The sequence below is a fragment of the Emys orbicularis genome, chromosome 7, assembly GCF_028017835.1.
Source record: "Emys orbicularis isolate rEmyOrb1 chromosome 7, rEmyOrb1.hap1, whole genome shotgun sequence".
Lineage (NCBI taxonomy): Eukaryota > Metazoa > Chordata > Testudines > Emydidae > Emys > Emys orbicularis.
The window spans coordinates 63052553-63071056 of record NC_088689.1 but is presented as its reverse complement, the minus strand read 5'-3'; the positions used below and the strand labels follow the sequence as shown (position 1 = coordinate 63071056).

The following is an 18504-nucleotide window of genomic DNA, read 5'->3' as shown; positions in this document are numbered from 1 at the left end:
ACGCATACATCAAATTCCTCTACATCACAATAAAAAGTGCATGACTATTTTCTCCAGACACATGTACACTGGTGATGTATAAACACCATGATATAAACTTAATTATGTCATCAGAAGGAAGATTGTGCAGCTGAATATGAAATAGGACCACAGGCAGCTATGGAGCAGAGCTCTTCTTAGCTCCACTTCTTCCATCCCAGATCCTGCTCCCCAAGCTCAAGCTCCACTACCCTCCTAATAGTCCCCCATGATCCCTAGGATGTTTTCACTATCTTAAATGCTCTAGACTCCCCATGGTGTTGCTGGTTTTGTGGTGTAGGAACTGAGGACAAGTCAGTAGGAATGTGGGGAGGGGGGCAGGAGATTGAATGGGAAAGATGAGGATCAAGTTCCTTTTCACTAAACCATCTGTGTTGAATCCACAGGACTCCTCAACGCACGGAGGTGGCAGCAGCTAAAGCATCAGTACCAGATGACCCATTCAAGTTCTGATGCACCAATATGCAGCCCCCACTAACTCCTGCGTCAAATCCCATCAGGATTGGGGTCAGTGAATATTGCAAAGTATAGGGTCTGAGGGGACACTCACCTGCTGCATTCCAACCCCTCATATCTGTGAGGAACTTCACCTGCATCTATATTCCTGGTTTAAGAAGCTTGCTCAGATATATCAGATTAGGGTTTCCCTCTTTCAAACCACAGTAGGTATGTTGAGGCAGCAGGACCATAAGGAACCCTCAACATACCGATATGCATAGCTGACTCAGCGTAGTGGAGAGACAAAGCACTGATGATTTGGGGCAGATGGACTGCACACTGCACCAAGACAGGTAGTCTGCAGTGCTCTAGTTACCCTCCCTAGATTCCACCACTTTTCTCTACCCATGGCCCTGACTTATGATCCTCACAGCACTGCTGCCTGATCTATTGTGAAGTTAAAGCAGCAGCATCAAGACCTGCTTCTGTCTCCATCCCCATGCACAATAGGTTTACAGCACACGTAACCACTTTAAGAACAACTGTCGCTAAAATTCTGTATTTTGGCGGCTATGAGAATGGGTCAAGTATGCATAACACCCAAGAGAAATCATGGCTAAAAAGCTTTGCAACAGTTTAAAAAACTGAACAGGACCACACACCTTTAGGATTGCTGGTGGTGGAAGGCGAACTTTAATCTTCTCATCCTTGCCAACCAGGATAGAAGCAATAATTTGACAGGCCTTGGCTCGGTCAAAAAAGGTGTCTTTTAGTGTGAGAAGATAGGCACCTGGAATGTGAAAAAAGGTTAACCTGACAGGCTGAAGTAAAATTTAAAAATGATTGCATGTTAAGCATTACTCTGACCACATGTTAACCACTTGATACAGATGACAGCAATGCAGATGTAATATTGGCTCTAAGTTCTTTCCCTGCACTTATGATTTTTAAATGAAGGCCTGTACCAGCAATTTATAAACTTAAAAAATTAATTTTTCTCCTATTAGATTTAAAGTCTAAAAGACCATCTGAGAATTGCTATCAAACATCCTCTTCCTTATGAAGTCTCTGGCCACTGATATACCCTCTGGACGTTTCCTATAACATTAAATAACTTTGCAGACACATAAGTGACACCATTAACTTAAAGATAATATTTTTTAACCCTACTATTACAAGTAACCCCTTCATGCCAAATCATAACTGAAAAGCACTGTGAAGCATCAGTTTAATTGCTTCATAGTCAGGGAATCCATTTTGATATGTCTTGCAACAGGGCAAAATAAATTTTTTATAAAAAGTTAATTTATTAACTAATTTATTAGGACATTATCGATTTTCAAAAAAAAGAAACAATTTTTAAGTCACACACATCTCTAAAATGAACTTTACATACAGACCTGTAAGAAAATCTTGAATAGCAGCAATCAAAGGCTCTCCATTTCTTGGTGTTACCAAGTTCGCTTTGGTCTGTAGAACACAAGAATGAAAAATGAGTATACTTGAAATATTCTGTAGAGAAGATTAATTTAACATACATTACTATTGCAATAGAATTGAAAGAACAGACCTTTTAAGACAGAGCTTGTAACAAACATTAAAGGCCCAATCCCATAGTTTAAGTGTTAGGATTTACTCTAGTATGTAGGACAAATCCTGTAAACTGGAGGAAACCCCAGTTCTAGACCCTATCCTATCCCTACAGCTAATACACATACACATCTAAGCTATGGATTAGGTTAGGGAAAGACATGGAGAGATACGTACTCCCTTGCAAGCTGTGTGTTCAGCACCAGCCACCAGATCTGGGGATCCAGAGGGTGGCATATAGATACAAACAAATTTTACTCATAAAAGAAAAATGGTAGCCAAACCTGGCACGTTTGGGAGGTTACTTTCCAATCATGTGTGTGTGAGTGTGAGAGTGAGTGTGAGAGTGAGAGTGAGTGTGAGAGAGAGAAAAAATCAACAGATGCCAGAAAAGTAGATTCCCAAACACAAAAGTGAAACCTCAGAGAGAGAGAGTGACATTAATAACAAACCTATGTCACATGGCTGTTTAGCAAGACTGTCGAGTCTAACTGTATCAGATCTTTGGTCAGAGGAGGAGGAGTAGTTTCTACTGAAGTAGTGGTTGAATTGATAGGTCAAGTTATTAGTCAAATTACAAGTACAAGGGATAGTATTGCTGGTGGCTCTTGTAAAGTTGTGAGTTGGGTGACCGCACCATTGATCTGACTGTTTCATCAAGTGCCTACACTGGCTACTTCCTCACTTCTTAAATCTGATCTGGGTCCTGTGTGGCTGTAGTCTTGGCAACCTGGAGATAACGGAGACCTACTATACCTTCAATCCCCTAGCATGCGTAATTGCTAGTCTGAAGGTGAAGTAGCTGCCAGGGGTCTCCCATATATCTGGAGCCAATGTCAGGGTACAGCATGAGTCTCCCCAGTAGGGTCTTCTCAGATGCACTTGCCACTGCTTTACATAAAACTCAATTGGCTCCTAAGGGCTGATCTACACTCAAAATTTGGTCGAGATACCAACAGACCTTGCGGTGAAAAATCCACACCTGAGCACCATAGCTATGCCAACATAACCCCCAGTGTAGACACAGATAAGTCGACGGAGAACGCTTCCATCAACCTAGCTACTGTCGCTCAGGGATATGGAGTTCCTACAATGACTGAAAACCCTCCCCCACTGTTATAGTCCGCATCTACACTGGGGGTTACAGCAGCATAGCTATGGTGCTGTAGGTCATGTCTATACTATGGGCGTGAAGTCCCAATTTACTTTTGAAAAGGGAACCCACTGCCCCACTGTTGCCTTATCAGTTGGGAGGGGAGATTATGTGTGGTGGTATAAGGTAAAATACATTCCACAGCAAAAGCCCCTCATTTCTGCAGCATGTCACTACAGGAAGACATGCACTCAAACAAACCACATTTTCAGAGAATACTGAGTAGATATCACTGTGATGCCTCTAATTCTGTTAAAAAAAAACAAACACCTGGTTTTCTGAAGGTGCCCTAACACTAGCACCGAATATTCAGTTGGCTGCAGAATTTAGCATTGGTCTCTTGAAGCACTCAAGCAGCCTACCTGAAGAATGCAGCTCTCACCGGCAACTGAAAAATACAGGGTGCTGCTCATACAGAAATGCAATATCACATTACCACAAGTCAGACAGTAAGATACTTCATTTACCCCCATGAGAATCAGTGCTTCTGCTTTGGCCTCCTCTGTTTGAGGAAGATGAAGATTCATTTCATCTCCATCAAAATCAGCATTGTATGGTGTACAGACACATTCATTAAACCTGAAGGTCCTGTGGGGCTTTACTCTCGCCTGCAAAACAGATAAGAAGTGATGCCGCAAACACAGTGAATCACGTCGAATTTACAAGGTTCCAGAATCTACAAGTTTTGAGAGTGGTTTCCTTGCAAACTGTGCTTTTACATTTTTTTTAAAATATAAAGACTCTTGAGACGATACATCTAATTACTTGTTTTAATTTACACAGAAACTGTTGGAGGCTCACCAAGTCACTTAACCAAAGTTGAGTGAATTTATTTATTAAACCCTTGACCCTGCAACGTTACTTGCAAAGTACAAGATGCAGCATGTTCTTAGATATCAGGGTTCTTACTAACACTGCAATTTTTTTTTATTTTTACATCTATCGATATGCATATATACACGCACAAATGTAAAATCGGTGGAATTTGAACAAAAGACTGCTCAGTTTCACTTTGACTCCTATGCACAAGCACAAAACTATTTTGTTTGGGTCATTTTAAGATGCAAAAAATCAACACAGTTTGAGTGAGAGATTAATAAACAAAACTAAACCACTAAAGGTTAAAGTTGCATGATAGCCAGGTTCTAGGCTGTGTGTATACTCACTATGTGAGCCATGATACTCAGCTTGTGCAGAGAGGGCTGTCGGTTGAACAGAACTATATCCCCATCTATGAGATGCCTCTCTACAATGTCACCATACTTGAGTTCCTGAGCCATCTTCTCACGGTTTCCATATTTCAAAAACCTTGAAATAAAACACATCAATAGAGTCAAAATCTCATGGAAAATAAAAACAAAGAAATAGACAACTAAAGAGCATCCTCTTATTTGTACTCTGGTTTCTTAAAGAGACTCCAGTGACAGCCACTTTGAACCAGACATGCATCCTACAAGTTTATTAAATATTAACAGAGTGTCTCTGTCACTGAGTGGAACTGAGGGACAATGTTTTTCACAAAAGTTTTAGATAAGGACTGAGGTCAGTTTAATATCAAAGATACAGTAGAGTTATGTTAACTAAACAAACAGCAAATAGCTACATCATTCTCCATGGCAAACATGGAGCAGTCGGCAAACACAGGATATTCGTGAAAAATCAAAATTAGTTAGTTTTAAGTTATCAGGAAATAGGGGTACGTCATTCACGTGTAGCAATCCTACTGTCGCTTACTAGCAATGACATTGAATCTATGCCCACCAAAATGTTCTAACAGAAGGATTTATCTATGTTCACGTTTGCTTGCACAAGCTACCTTTAGGTCATGGAATATTGTTGATATCCTTTATCGAAGATGACATAAAACAAAAAAAATCCAGAGGAGTCCCAATGATGAATAATCTGCTGATTTCACTTCAGCAATAAGACCAGGTAGTGGTGGTAGGTGGAAAGTGAACCTTTATAGATAAGTACCTTTTCATTTGTGTGTGCCTCTGTTGAATGAAATTGGCTCCAGGGTGAACTTCGGGACCATTCCGTACGAGTTTCCTCATAAAATTCAGGTTAGCTTTATTCACCTGCAACATGACTATCAGTTAGAAACAAGCGAGACATTTTAACACCACTTGCTATTCCTTGGGTTTGTGCTTTGGGATTTTCAGGCTCAGTTTAATGGTGGTTGTCCCGTCATATTTTAAGCTGCTGGAGGAAGGGGAAGAGAAGAAAAATACAAGCCAATCTTGACCTTATGGAGGCAAGACTGTTGCCTGAATTGGAATGAATAGCTTGCTGGCCAAATTCACAAATAGAGGGAAGCTTGAAAAGCTCTCTAAAAATGCTGGGATCTATGTTAAAATTAGGGCTGTCAAGCGATTAAAAAATTAATCACAATTAATCACACTGTTAAATAATAATAGAATACCATGTAAATATTTGTGGATGTTTTCTACATTTTCAAATATATTTATTTCAATTACAACACAGGATACAAAGTGTACAGTGCTCACTTTATTTTTTTTATTACAAATATTTGCACTGTGAAAAAAAGAGTATTTTTCAATTCACTTAAGTACTGTAGTGCAATCTCTATCATGAAAGTTGAACTTACAAATGTAGAATTATGTACAAAAATATAACTGCATTCAAAAATAAAACAATGTAAAACTTGAGAGCCTACAAGTCCACTCAGTCCTACTTCAGCCAATCGCTCAGACAAACAAATTTGTTTACATTTGCTGGAGATAATGCTGCCCGCTTCTTGTTTACAATATAACCTGAAAGTGAGAACAGGCTTTCAAATGGCACCTTGTACCCAGCATCGCAAGATATTTATGTGCCAGATGCACTAAAGATTCATATGTCCCCTTCATGCTTCAACCACCATTCCAGAGGACAGGCATCCATGCTGATGATGGGTTCTGCTTGATAACTATCCAAAGCACAGCGGACCGACGCATGTTCATTTTCATCATCTGAGTCAGATACCACCAGCAGAAGGCTGATTTTCTTTTTTGATGGTTTGGGTTCTGTAGTTTCCGCATCTCTTCGAAGACTTCTGAAAGCATGCTCCACACCTTGTCCCTCTCAGATTTTGGACAGCACTTCAGATTCTTAAACCTTGGGTCGAGCACTGTAGCTATTTTTAGAAATGTCACACTGGTACCTTCTTTGCGTTTTGTCAAATCTTTTGTGAAAATATTCTTAATATGAACATGTGCTGGGTCATCATCCGAGACTGCTATAACATGGAATATATGGCAGAATGTGGGTGTAAAAGAACAAGAGACATACAATTCTCCCCCACGGAGTTCAATCACAAATTTAATTAATGCTTTTTTTTTTTTTTTTAATTAAACGAGTGTCATCAGCATGGAAGCATGTCCTTGGAATGGTGGCCGAAGCATGAAGGGGCATACGAATGTTTAGAATATCTGGCACATAAATACCTTGCAATGCCAGCTACAAAAATGCCATGCGAACACCTATTCTCACTTTTAGGTGACACTGTAAATAAGAGGCAGACAACAGTATCTTCCGTAAATGTGAACAAACTTGTTTGTCTTAGTGATTGGCAGAATAAGGAGGAGGACTGAGTGGACCTGTAGGCTCTAAAGTTATACGTTGTTTTGTTTTTGAGTGCAGTTACGTAACAAACAAAACCAAAAAAATCTACATTTGTAAATTACACTTTCACAATAAAGAGATTAAGTGAACATAAGTGATCTCTCTCCTGCCATCCATCTCCATCCTCTGACGAACAGAGGCTAGGGACACCATTCTTACCCATCCTGGCTAATAGCCATTTATGGACTTAGCCACCATGAATTTATCCAGTCCCCTTTTAAACATTGTTATAGTCCTAGCCTTCACAACCTCCTCAGGTAAGGAGTTCCACAAGTTGACTGTGCGCTGCGTGAAGAAGAACTTCCTTTTATTTGTTTTAAACCTGCTGCCTATTAATTTCTTTTGGTGACCCCTAGTTCTTGTATTATGGGAATAAGTAAATAACTTTTCCTTATCCACTTTCTCAACATCACTCATGATTTTATATACCTCTATCATGTCCCCCCTTAGTCTTCTCTTTTCCAAACTGAAGAGTCCTAGCCTCTTTAATCTTTCCTCATATGGGACCCTCTCTAAACCCTTAATCATTTTAGTTGCTCTTTTCTGAACCTTTTCTAGTGCTAGAATATCTTTTTTGAGGTGAGGAGACCACATCTGTACACAGTATTCGAGATGTGGGCGAACCATGGATTTATATAAGGGCAATAATATATTCTCAGTCTTATTCTCTATCCCCTTTTTAATGATTCCTAACATCCTGTTTGCTTTTTTGACCACCTCTGCACACTGCGTGGACATCTTTAGAGAACTATCCACGATGACGCCAAGATCTTTTTCCTGACTCGTTGTAGCTAAATTAGCCCCCATCATGTTGTATGTATAGTTGGGGTTATTTTTTCCAATGTGCATTACTTTACATTTATCCACATTAAATTTCATTTGCCATTTTGTTGCCCAATCACTTAGTTTTGTGAGATCTTTTTGAAGTTCTTCACAATCTGCTTTGGTCTTAACTATCTTGAGTAGTTTAGTATCATCTGCAAACTTTGCCACCTCACTGTTTACCCCTTTCTCCAGATCATTTATGAATAAATTGAATAGGATAGGTCCTAGGACTGACCCTTGGGGAACACCACTAGTTACCCCTCTCCATTCTGAGAATTTACCATTAATTCCTACCCTTTGTTCCCTGTCCTTTAACCAGTTCTCAATCCATGAAAGGACCTTCCCTTTTATCCCATGACAGCTTAATTTACGTAAGAGCCTTTGGTGAGGGACCTTGTCAAAGGCTTTCTGGAAATCTAAGTACACTATGTCCACCGGATCCCCCTTGTCCACATGTTTGTTGACCCCTTCAAAGAACTCTAATAGATTAGTAAGACACGATTTCCCTTTACAGAAACCATGTTGACTATTGCTCAAGAGTTTATGTTTTTCTATGTGTCTGACAATTTTGTTCTTTACTATTGTTTCAACTAATTTGCCCGGTACCGACGTTAGACTTACCGGTCTGTAATTGCCGGGATCACCCCTAGAGCCCTTTTTAAATATTGGCGTTACATTAGCTAACTTCCAGTCATTGGGTACCGAAGCCGATTTAAAGGACAGGTTACAAACCTTAGTTAATAGTTCCGCAACTTCACATTTGAGTTCTTTCAGAACTCTTGGGTGAATGCCATCTGGTCCCGGTGACTTGTTAATGTTGAGTTTATCAATTAATTCCAAAACCTCCTCTAGTGATACTTCAATCTGTGACAGTTCCTCAGATTTGTCACCTACAAAAGCCAGCTCAGGTTTGGGAATCTCCCTAACATCCTCAGCCGTGAAGACTGAAGCAAAGAATCCATTTAGTTTCTCCGCAATGACTTTATCATCTTTAAGCGCTCCTTTTGTATTTTCATCGTCAAGGGGCCCCACTGGTTGTTTAGCAGGCTTCCTGCTTCTGATGTACTTAAAAAACATTTTGTTATTACCTTTGGAGTTTTTGGCTAGCCGTTCTTCAAACTCCTCTTTGGCTTTTCTTATTACACTCTTGCACTTAAGTTGGCAGTGTTTGTGCTCCTTTCTATTTGCCTCACTAGGATTTGACTTCCACTTTTTAAAGGAAGTCTTTTTATCTCTCACTGCTTCTTTTACATGGTTGTTAAGCCACGGTGGCTCTTTTTTAGTTCTTTTACTGTTTTTCTTAATTTGGGGTATACATTGAAGTTGAGCCTCTATTATGGTGTCTTTAAAAAGGGCCCACGCAACTTGCAGGGATTTCACTTTAGTCACTGAACCTTTTAACTTTTGTCTAACTAACCCCCTCATTTTCGTATAGTTCCCCCTTTTGAAATTAAAGGCCACAGTGTTGGGCAGTTGAGGTGTTCTTCCCACCACAGGGATGTTGAATGCTATTGTATTATGGTCACTATTTCCAAGCGGTCCCGCTATAGTTACCTCTTGGACCAGCTCCTGCGCTCCACTCAGGATTAAATCTAGAGTCGCCTCTCCCCTTGTGGGTTCCCGTACTAGCTGCTCCATGAAGCAGTCATTTAAAGTATCGAGAAATTTTATCTCTGCATTTCGTCCTGAAGTGAAATGTTCCCAGTCAATATGGGGATAATTGAAATCCCCCACTATTATTGTGTTCTTAATTTTGATAGCCTCTCTAATTTCCCTTAGCATTTCATCATCACTATTACTGTCCTGGTCAGGTGGTCGATAATAGATCCCTAATGTTATATTTTTACTAGAGCATGAAATTTCTATCCATAGAGACTCTATGGAACCTGTGGATTCGCTTAAGATTTTTACTTCATTTGAATCTACACTTTCTTTAACATATAGTGCCACTCCTCCCCCTGCACGGCCTGTTCGGTCCTTCCGATATATTTTGTACCCCGGAATGATTGTGTCCCATTGATTGCTCTCAGTCCACCAGGTTTCTGTGATGCCTATTATATCTATATCCTCCTTTATCACAAGGCACTCTAGTTCACCCATCTTATTATTTAGACTTCTGGCATTTGTGTACAAGCACTTTAAAAACTTGTCCCTGTTTATTAGCCTGTCTTTTTCTGATGTGCCAGATTCTTTTTTATGTGGCTGTTTATCATCTGATCCGGCCCTTACATTATACTTTTCAGTCCTCTGCTCCTGACTATAACCTGGAGATTCTCTATCATCAGACTCTCCCCTAAGGGAAGTCTGTGTCCGATCCACACGCTCCTCTGCAGCAGTCGGCTTTCCCCCATCTCCTAGTTTAAAAACTGCTCTACAACCTTTTTAATGTTTAGTGCCAGCAGTCTGGTTCCACTTTGGTTTAGGTGGAGCCCATCTCTCCTGTATAGGCTCCTCCCATCCCAGAAGTTTCCCCAGTTCCTAATGAACGTGAACCCCTCCTCTCTACACCATCGTCTCATCCACGCATTGAGACTCTGAAGCTCTGCCTGCCTACCTGGCCCTGCGCGTGGAACTGGGAGCATTTCTGAAAATGCCACCATAGAGGTCCTGGATTTCAGTCTCTTCCCTAGCAGCCTAAATTTGGCTTCCAGGACATCTCTCCTACCCTTCCCTATGTCATTGGTACCTACATGTACCACGACCACCGGCTCCTCCCCAGCACTACACATAAGTCTATCTAGATGCCTCGAGAGATCCGCAACCTTCGCACCAGGCAGGCAAGTCACCATACGGTTCTCCCGGTCATCACAGACCCAGCTATCTACATTTCTAATAATCGAATCTCCCATTACTAACACCTGCCTTTTCCTAGAAACTGGAGTTCCCTCCCCCGGAGAGGCAACCTCAGTGCGAGAGGCAACCCCAGAACCATCTGGAAGGAGGGTCCCAACTACGGGAAAGTTTCCCTCTGCTCCCATTGACTGCTCTACTTCCCTGGGCCCTTCTTCCTCCTTAACAGCACAGGTGCTGTCTAAGCGGAGGTGGGACAATTCTACAGTGTCCCGGAAAGCCTCATCAACATACCTCTCTGCCTCTCTCAGCTCCTCCAGTTCCGCCACCCTGGCCTCCAAAGTCCGTACATGGTCTCTGAGGGCCAGGAGCTCCTTGCACCGACTGCACACATACGCCACCCGCCCACAGGGCAGGTAATCATACATGCAACAGTCGGTGCAATAAACTGGATAGCCCCCACTCTGCTGCTGGGCTTCTGCCTGCATTGTATCCTAGTTAGTGAAAGGGTGGTTTACAGAAGGAAGTTTTGGAATGTGGTTTGGTTTATAGGTTTTAGGGGGGGGCCACGGGGATGGGGTTACGGCTGGCAAGGGACTCCCACTCCCTTCCCACTCCCCTTCTAAACTCCCTTGCGAAACTCCCTGTTAGCAGCCCCTGGTCGCTTGTGCGCGGCTTTATAAAGCCCTGGCCTGAGTGAATGCCCCGCCCACTGAGTAAGGCTCAGCCAACTGCCAGCCAGAGCACACGGTCCCTCAAACAACCAAACAAACAAACACAAGCTCAGCACACAGCAAGTAACCCCCAAACACAAACAAACACACACTACAGACAGTCACTTACCCCACAGATGCTGTATTAGCTCCTCCTTCACCTGGAGAACTCCCTTGCGAAACTCCCTGTTAGCAGCCCCTGTTCGCAAAGCTCCCTGGTCGCTTGTGCGCGGCTTTATAAAGCCCTGGCCTGAGTGAATGCCCCGCCCACAGAGTAAGGCTCAGCCAATTTACCAGAGGCTTCGAGCTTTCAAACCTGCCTCCAACTGCCAGCCAGAGCACACGGTCCCTCAAACAACCAAACAAACAAACACAAGCTCAGCACACAGCAAGTAACCCCCAAACACAAACAAACACACACTACAGACAGTCACTTACCCCACAGATGCTGTATTAGCTCCTCCTTCACCTGGAGAACTCCCTTGCGAAACTCCCTGTTAGGGAGTACAGTATGCAGTACAGTACTTGTATGAGGTGAATTGAAAAATATTTGAGGGGTAGCTGTGTTAGCCTGAATCTGTAAAAAGCAACAGAGGGTCCTGTGGCACCTTTAAGACTAACAGAAGTATTGGAGCATAAGCTTTCGTGGGTGAATGCCCACTTCATAAGACGCAAGTGAGCATCTGATGAAGTGGGCATTCACCCACGAAAGCTTATGCTCCAATACTTCTGTTAGTCTTAAAGGTGCCACAGGACCCTCTGTTGCTTTTTGAAAAATATTTGTTTTTCATTTTTACAGTGAAAATATTTGTAATAAAAAAATATATAAAGTGAACACTGTACACTTTGTATCCTGTGTTGTAATTGAAATCAATATATTTGAAAATGTAGAAAACATCCAAAAATATTTAAATAAATGGTATTTTATTATTAACAGTGTGATTAATCGCGATTTTTTAAATCATGATTAGTTCTTTTGAGTTAATTGCGTGAGTGAACTGTGATTAATCGACAGCCCTAGTTAAAATGCAAAAGTCTATGTTAACACAAAAGTAAAGTAATATTAGAATTTTAAAGAAGAAATGTGAACAATTTTCTTTAGCAAAGCTGACTCAACCTCATTACACAGCTGGTCTATTTTGTGGTACACAATTAATCAGAGCAATGAGAAAAGAAAGTACAGACAGGATCACAGAAAGAGTAAGATGTGAAAGGCGTGATTTTTTAGAAATACAGTACAAATCCAGTTTTCACGGTGACACACAGTAACATATATGAAGTCGTACAAAAATTTAAAATGGGTTGGGCAAAACTAACTTCGTTGTTTTTCATGCTTGTTCCTTCAGGCCTCCCTCCTCACAGTCTGCATCAAGCATTCCCATTGTCTTGCTCTGTGAAACAAGTCAGCTTTATAATGGACAATGAACCTATGCCACTATGACCTTCTGGTGCTGACTGAGGACACTGAGCACCTGAAGCTGCATGCCGTTCTTCCCCTGTATGTATGTGTGTGTACACACACACACACACACACACACACACACACACACACACACACACTATTGACTCCCTTTTTCTCCAGTGATTTCAACACCACAATGGACAAGGCAGAAAAATGCATGAAAAGAATTTCAGTTTTACACTACTTACTTTTTCAGGGAATGTTAATATTTTGGCAACGTGAACAGGCACAGCCACTTCGTCTATTCGTAAGTTGGGGTCAGGTGAAATGACTGTTCTGCCTGAGAAGTCCACTCGCTTTCCGGACAGATTGCCTCTAAACCGACCTAACAAATAAAGCAAGTTAAAACTAGTTGGGAAAAGAGTACCATTATTAGGGTTACCATACGTCCGGATTTTCCCGCATATGTCCGGATTTTTGGGCCTCAAATCCCCGTCCGGGGGGAAATCCCAAAAAGCCGGACATGTCCGGGAAAATAGGGAGGGAGGGCCCGGCGGTGCTCAGCCGGGGCCGCTGGGGCTGCACCGGCAGTGCGGGGCCGGGCCGGGGGTGCGGTGCTCGGCCGGGGGCCGATCCGGGGGCCGGCGCGGTGCTCGGCCGGGGGCCGATCCGGGGGCCGGCGCGGTGCTCGGCCGGGGGCCGATCCGGGGGCCGGCGCGGTGCTCGGCCGGGGGCCGATCCGGGGGCCGGCGCGGTGCTCGGCCGGGGGCCGATCCGGGGGCCGGCGCGGTGCTCGGCCGGGGGCCGATCCGGGGGCCGGCGCGGTGCTCGGCCGGGGGCCGATCCGGGGGCCGGCGCGGTGCTCGGCCGGGGGCCGATCCGGGGGCCGGCGCGGTGCTCGGCCGGGGGCCGATCCGGGGGCCGGCGCGGTGCTCGGCCGGGGGCCGATCCGGGGGCCGGCGCGGTGCTCGGCCGGGGGCCGATCCGGTGCTTGGCCGGGGACCGATCCGGGGGCCGGCGCAGAGCCGGGGGCGCGGGCACTTGGCCGGGGCCGGCGCGGTGCTCGTCCGGGGGCCGGCGCGGTGCTCGTCCGGGAGCCGGGGCTGGGGGCGCGGGCACTTGTCCGGAGGCCGGCGCCCCGGGGCCCGAGCCAGGCGGGAGACGCCGGGGCCAGAGCCTCTTGGCCTGGGCCGGCCGCTCGCTGAAGGGAGCCGCTCGGCCGGACTGGGCCCAGCCCCAACTTACCTGCTGCCTCCCTGTTTCAGGCTTCCCGCGAACATTTGATTCGCGGGAAGCAGGGGAGGGGGAGGAGCAGGGGGCGGAGTGTTCAGGGGAGGGGGCAGAGTTGGGGCGGGGCTGGGGCCCCATGGAGTGTCCTCCTTTTTAAAAATTAAAATATGGTAACCCTACCATTATACAAAATGGTATTTTGGAAAATGGTAAAGTGTTAATACAGCACAGTAGGCACATCATAAAGGGAAAGCCTTGCTAGCTTGATCTACAAACAAACAATCACTTGATCACTATGCAATGGCCAACGTTTTGGCTAAAAAACCAAACAAATAAAAAAAAAAAAACCTTTTGGGAGGTGGAAAAGGAAGAATTTAGACATACCCTGCTTCCCTTTGAGTCTTTGAACAAAACCTCTAGTCCATTTCTTGGGTGCCATGTTAAGAGGAATTCCAGAGAGCTCACTGTTAATGTAGAGGGCACACTGCAGCTGTAGGAAGTCCCAGTCTTCCATTATCATCTGTGTTTTGGCTCCCGATATCCTATGCTAAACAAGACAATTACCCATTTCAGAAAACAAATGTAGTGACACACAAAATTGGCATTGAACAAATTTTTCAGAAAGCTTTGCATCACACTAAATCACAAAGGCAACAAGACATTGGCACCTTCACCATAAGGAACAGTGGGCCACATTCTGTTCATGCATGAATGCTGCATGGATGTAACTGAGCAGAACCTGGCAAAACACATTTTCCTTCTGGCAAAATCAGCTTCTGATTAATGATAAACTAAAGGATTTGTGCTTGTTTGATTAACTGACCATTTTAATACTTGAATGTATAATACAAAGATCATGCTGTGAGACACATTACGAGTCATTAAATAATTAACTTATCAGAGTGGTGGCATACAAAATTCCATTGTGTTTAGCCCTCTCTTGGACAAAGACCATCACTCAAGGTTTCACTCCTGCATCTCTGTGGCAGAAACTAAGATGGAACAACAGGTTAAGCCAATCTGAGGATATAGTTCTGCTGCGCAACATCTTGCAGAGAAACAGGTTATAACCCAGTGCTAGTTTCTCTTCTTCCCAGGAGACAGCACACAACCTAGAGCAGCATTTCCCAATGTGGGAGAAAAATCAGAGATACAAAGGACTAGCTTTTGGGGGATGGTGAACAAGCCTTCTCAATTGTTCTCCAGTTTCAGTTTTTAAAAAAAAAGTTTCTAGCTGTTACTGTTGAAATACAACCCTGAATGCATGACCTGAATGTAACTAGTGTCTGCCTGAGTTTGCAGACAGCTGAAATAGCTCTGAACTGGGAAGTGCCCCATTGATTTCAATGGGTGCTAACTCCCTTTATCTATGCACTTTTCTTCACAGATTTAGTTGCATTGGGTTAAATCACTTATTTCCATTTAACTTAAACTTGTTCCTAATCAATTTAAACTAAACCCAAGTAAATCTGGTTTAACCCAAAAAAGAATGTGCACACAATCTTTTGCAGTGGTTTAAAAAAAATAAAAAATTAAATTGGTGAAACTCTACATGCAGACAAGCCCAATAAGCTGCTCATTTTGGGTAGGCTTTTAAGACTACATGGAAGAGTAGAAAGAGGTGAGAGGGAGAGACGAGCTTTCAGAAGTTTGGGAAATACTGGCCTGGGGCAAAAAGAATGCTGCCGAGCTGCACAACAGTCCTTCCAGCTAAGTGACAGACTTGACCAGCTCTAGCATCCCTTTCGGTCCTTAACTAAGGAAGAATGGTAACTGTGACTTGAATTCTTAAGAGTGATGGGGTAGAGAAAGAGGAAAAAGACAGGCTCCCATAAACATCAAAAGGGAAGTTGGAAGGGCCTCCTGGCAGAGAGAGACAGAGGTATAAAATAAGAAACCAGATGGGTAAAGAGGGGTGTGTGAATTTCTGGGCCTATAAACTATTATGTCCTTGTGCTTCCATCAAGTGCAACAGTCATCCCAAAACATGCTAAATGTAGCATAATGAGAATACTTCAGGAAAAGCAATTAGTTCACTCCATGTTTAGCAGGTCGCTAACACACTGGTGTAACACCAAGAGCCAAATAGAAAGATCAATCTGAGTCCACCATTCCATGCCATTTCACATAGGGCCAAATACTGCAGCTGTTTCTTACGCTGAAGTCAGAATGAATGCAACATCAGACCTCGCAGCGACAAGTAAAATCAATTACCCCTAAGTCTAATCCAGCCTTTTATTTATTTTTAAAAAGAGCAGCAGCTTCAGGCAGGCAGGCAGGGTGGCTCACCTTTTTGATTACATCATTGAGGAAAATTATCTCTGTAAGCTTCATCGTCAAGTCATCTTCGTTGGTGCCAGACTTCAAGTCGCTCACAACAGAGGGTCTGATGCACAATGGAGGTACCAGGAGTCGTGTCAGGATCAAGTCTGAAGGCTTTCCTGCTTCTGGATTCATCAGAAGCAGAGGTATATCTTCCGCTGGGATTCTTTTAAAGAGGTTCAACACCATTAAAGGAGTCAAGTTCTCCTACAAAATTAAATGAAGAAAGTCATACTGCAACCTTCAAGGGCATAACAGCTTATTTTTGGCTACATCTTAATACTGTTTACTTCATTTGCCACCCTTCTCTGCCAATTGGTCAAGTAAAAAAGTAGATTTAAAAACAAAACAAAAGCATATGTAGAGGAAGTTATTCTTAAGGCAAACAAAAACAAATTTGTCTTTTGGTTTGTTTATTTAGAATTGCAGTCCCAGTAAACTCTGGCTCGTTGATTCTTTCCCTCAAACTTCTCCTCTTACACTATTTTCAGTTTAGATTTCTCACTCTAGATTAGTTGTTACAGTAGTCTGTTTTCTATAGCAATATGGGTATTTCATCTTTACTTGCCAAAGCAATGTAATCAGCTTATAACATGCTTGCAGTAAGGTATACTAGAGCTCACAGATTACAGCATTATATCCTACATAATTTCATTAAATTTTAAAATAACTTGCTAAACCTAACCTTTTTTTCCTGACATTTCATGATTCATCAATAAACACAAAGCTTGCAAGAAGTGCCTGTCTTTATAAAGCTGACCTATTGCAATTGAAGAGACACACAAACTCTGCATCACAATGTTTTCTATTTGCATTTTCCAAACATCCATACCAAGAACTGACTGACCTGTTAAAATCCAAGGGAAAACCCCCATACAATGCCAAGCTCAGCGAAACCACGAAAACTATATATATTCTTGTACTATACTTTGGTCACTCCTTCCTGTCCAGTTCTCAGCTCTTCCAATCATAGGTAGGGTTTATGAGTATTACAAATATTCAAGACAGTGATTGAAAGTAGTAGCCTAAATTTCTTCTCTGCTTCCTGTCACCATGATTTCACCACTAAGCTTTGTTCACCGACTGCCACTGATCCTATACCAGGAGCATCCCTATCTTTTGCATGCAGAAAACTGTGTACCACAATTACTTGACTGGTTAGAGTAAAGATGCTACTCCTTGCAGAAACCATTAACATCTCCCTCAGCCACAATTCTCCTCTCCACATATTCAAAGGCTGGACCAGCACTAGTCCTTTTCCCTTATACTAAATACTTCAGCTCATCATTCAGGAATGCATGCATCAAAATTAGCAGAAAATTCAAGCACTGTCAAAACAAGCACTGGTAGACACACTAATTCACCTGAGCTCTCCCCAGCAAGGATTCTACTTCTTTGTTATGTTCTATGGCAGTTTCAAAGGACTGAAGGAAACTGGACACTATTGGATCCACCACTTTCTTATTGGTCTTGTACTTCTCATGGATTATCTTCAATAAGCCACACTTCTTTACAGTACCTACAAGAACACAATTTTGTTAAAAAAACCTCAACTCTTGAGCTATTCTTCTAAATTTTTTTAAAATATTTTTTCAGTGAACGTAGCATTAGGGGAAGGCGCTGGCTCTGGTCACCTTTAGATACCAGATGCCTCTGTTCACAGAACAGGAGGAGCAACAGCCACAGCAATGAAAGTTTCCCCACATTGTGGGTTCAGTGCATCTCAGCTGTGACCTGGACTAGTTCTAAGGATGAGAGGGTGGTTCACTCTACATGTCCATTCAACCTCTCCTCAACAGTGGTACGGGGTTTTTGCAATGTAGATGGTCTTGCACTAGGAACTGGACCAGAGTTCACCCACTCATTTCACTCATAAGTCATAAGATAGTAACTTTTGATCATTACTAATCCAGAGTGGATTTTAGCCAGTAACCTAACTGTGAAGGACATTATAACCATTATCTGTCCTTGAACCAGCTAGTCCTCTCAAATTGTGTTCTCCTGTGCTCATTGAAAAATGAGGATAAACTGATTTGGGAAATAAAACACAAAAGCACCAACAATAACTGCCAAATCAGTTAGATGCTCTCCTGAGGTCCAACCCTGATATTCTATGATTCTATGATTAGCTGGAATAAGTTCAAAGAACAAAAAATCCCCCGAAAAGCAAATTTCTACTTCTGACTCATGTGAGCATCTGACCCCAGAAGGGAAAGGACACTATACCAGGATTTCTCAAACTGGGGGGGGAGGGGGGGGAAGGGTCAGGACCCCTCAGGGGGTCGCGAGGTTATTACATGGGGGGTCACGCGCTGTCAACCTCCACCCCAAACCCCGCTTTGCCTCCAGCATTTATAATGGTGTTAAATATATTTAAA

The 18504-nt window shown here is 43.0% G+C and overlaps 1 protein-coding gene across 1 annotated transcript in view; it reads right to left on the bottom strand.

Moving 5' to 3' along the window:
• The window catches only part of POLR3A (RNA polymerase III subunit A), a 56685-nt gene that overhangs the window by 32096 nt on the left and 6085 nt on the right, over positions 1 to 18504 (bottom strand). The window contains exons 5-13 of the mRNA XM_065407797.1: positions 17491 to 17645; positions 16094 to 16333; positions 14189 to 14351; positions 12823 to 12959; positions 5195 to 5298; positions 4387 to 4528; positions 3688 to 3828; positions 1878 to 1947; positions 1140 to 1267 (exon numbers count right to left, since the gene is read on the bottom strand). Coding sequence (XP_065263869.1) covers positions 1140 to 1267; positions 1878 to 1947; positions 3688 to 3828; positions 4387 to 4528; positions 5195 to 5298; positions 12823 to 12959; positions 14189 to 14351; positions 16094 to 16333; positions 17491 to 17645 — 1280 coding nt within the window. The remainder of the gene's footprint in view (positions 1 to 1139; positions 1268 to 1877; positions 1948 to 3687; positions 3829 to 4386; positions 4529 to 5194; positions 5299 to 12822; positions 12960 to 14188; positions 14352 to 16093; positions 16334 to 17490; positions 17646 to 18504) is intronic.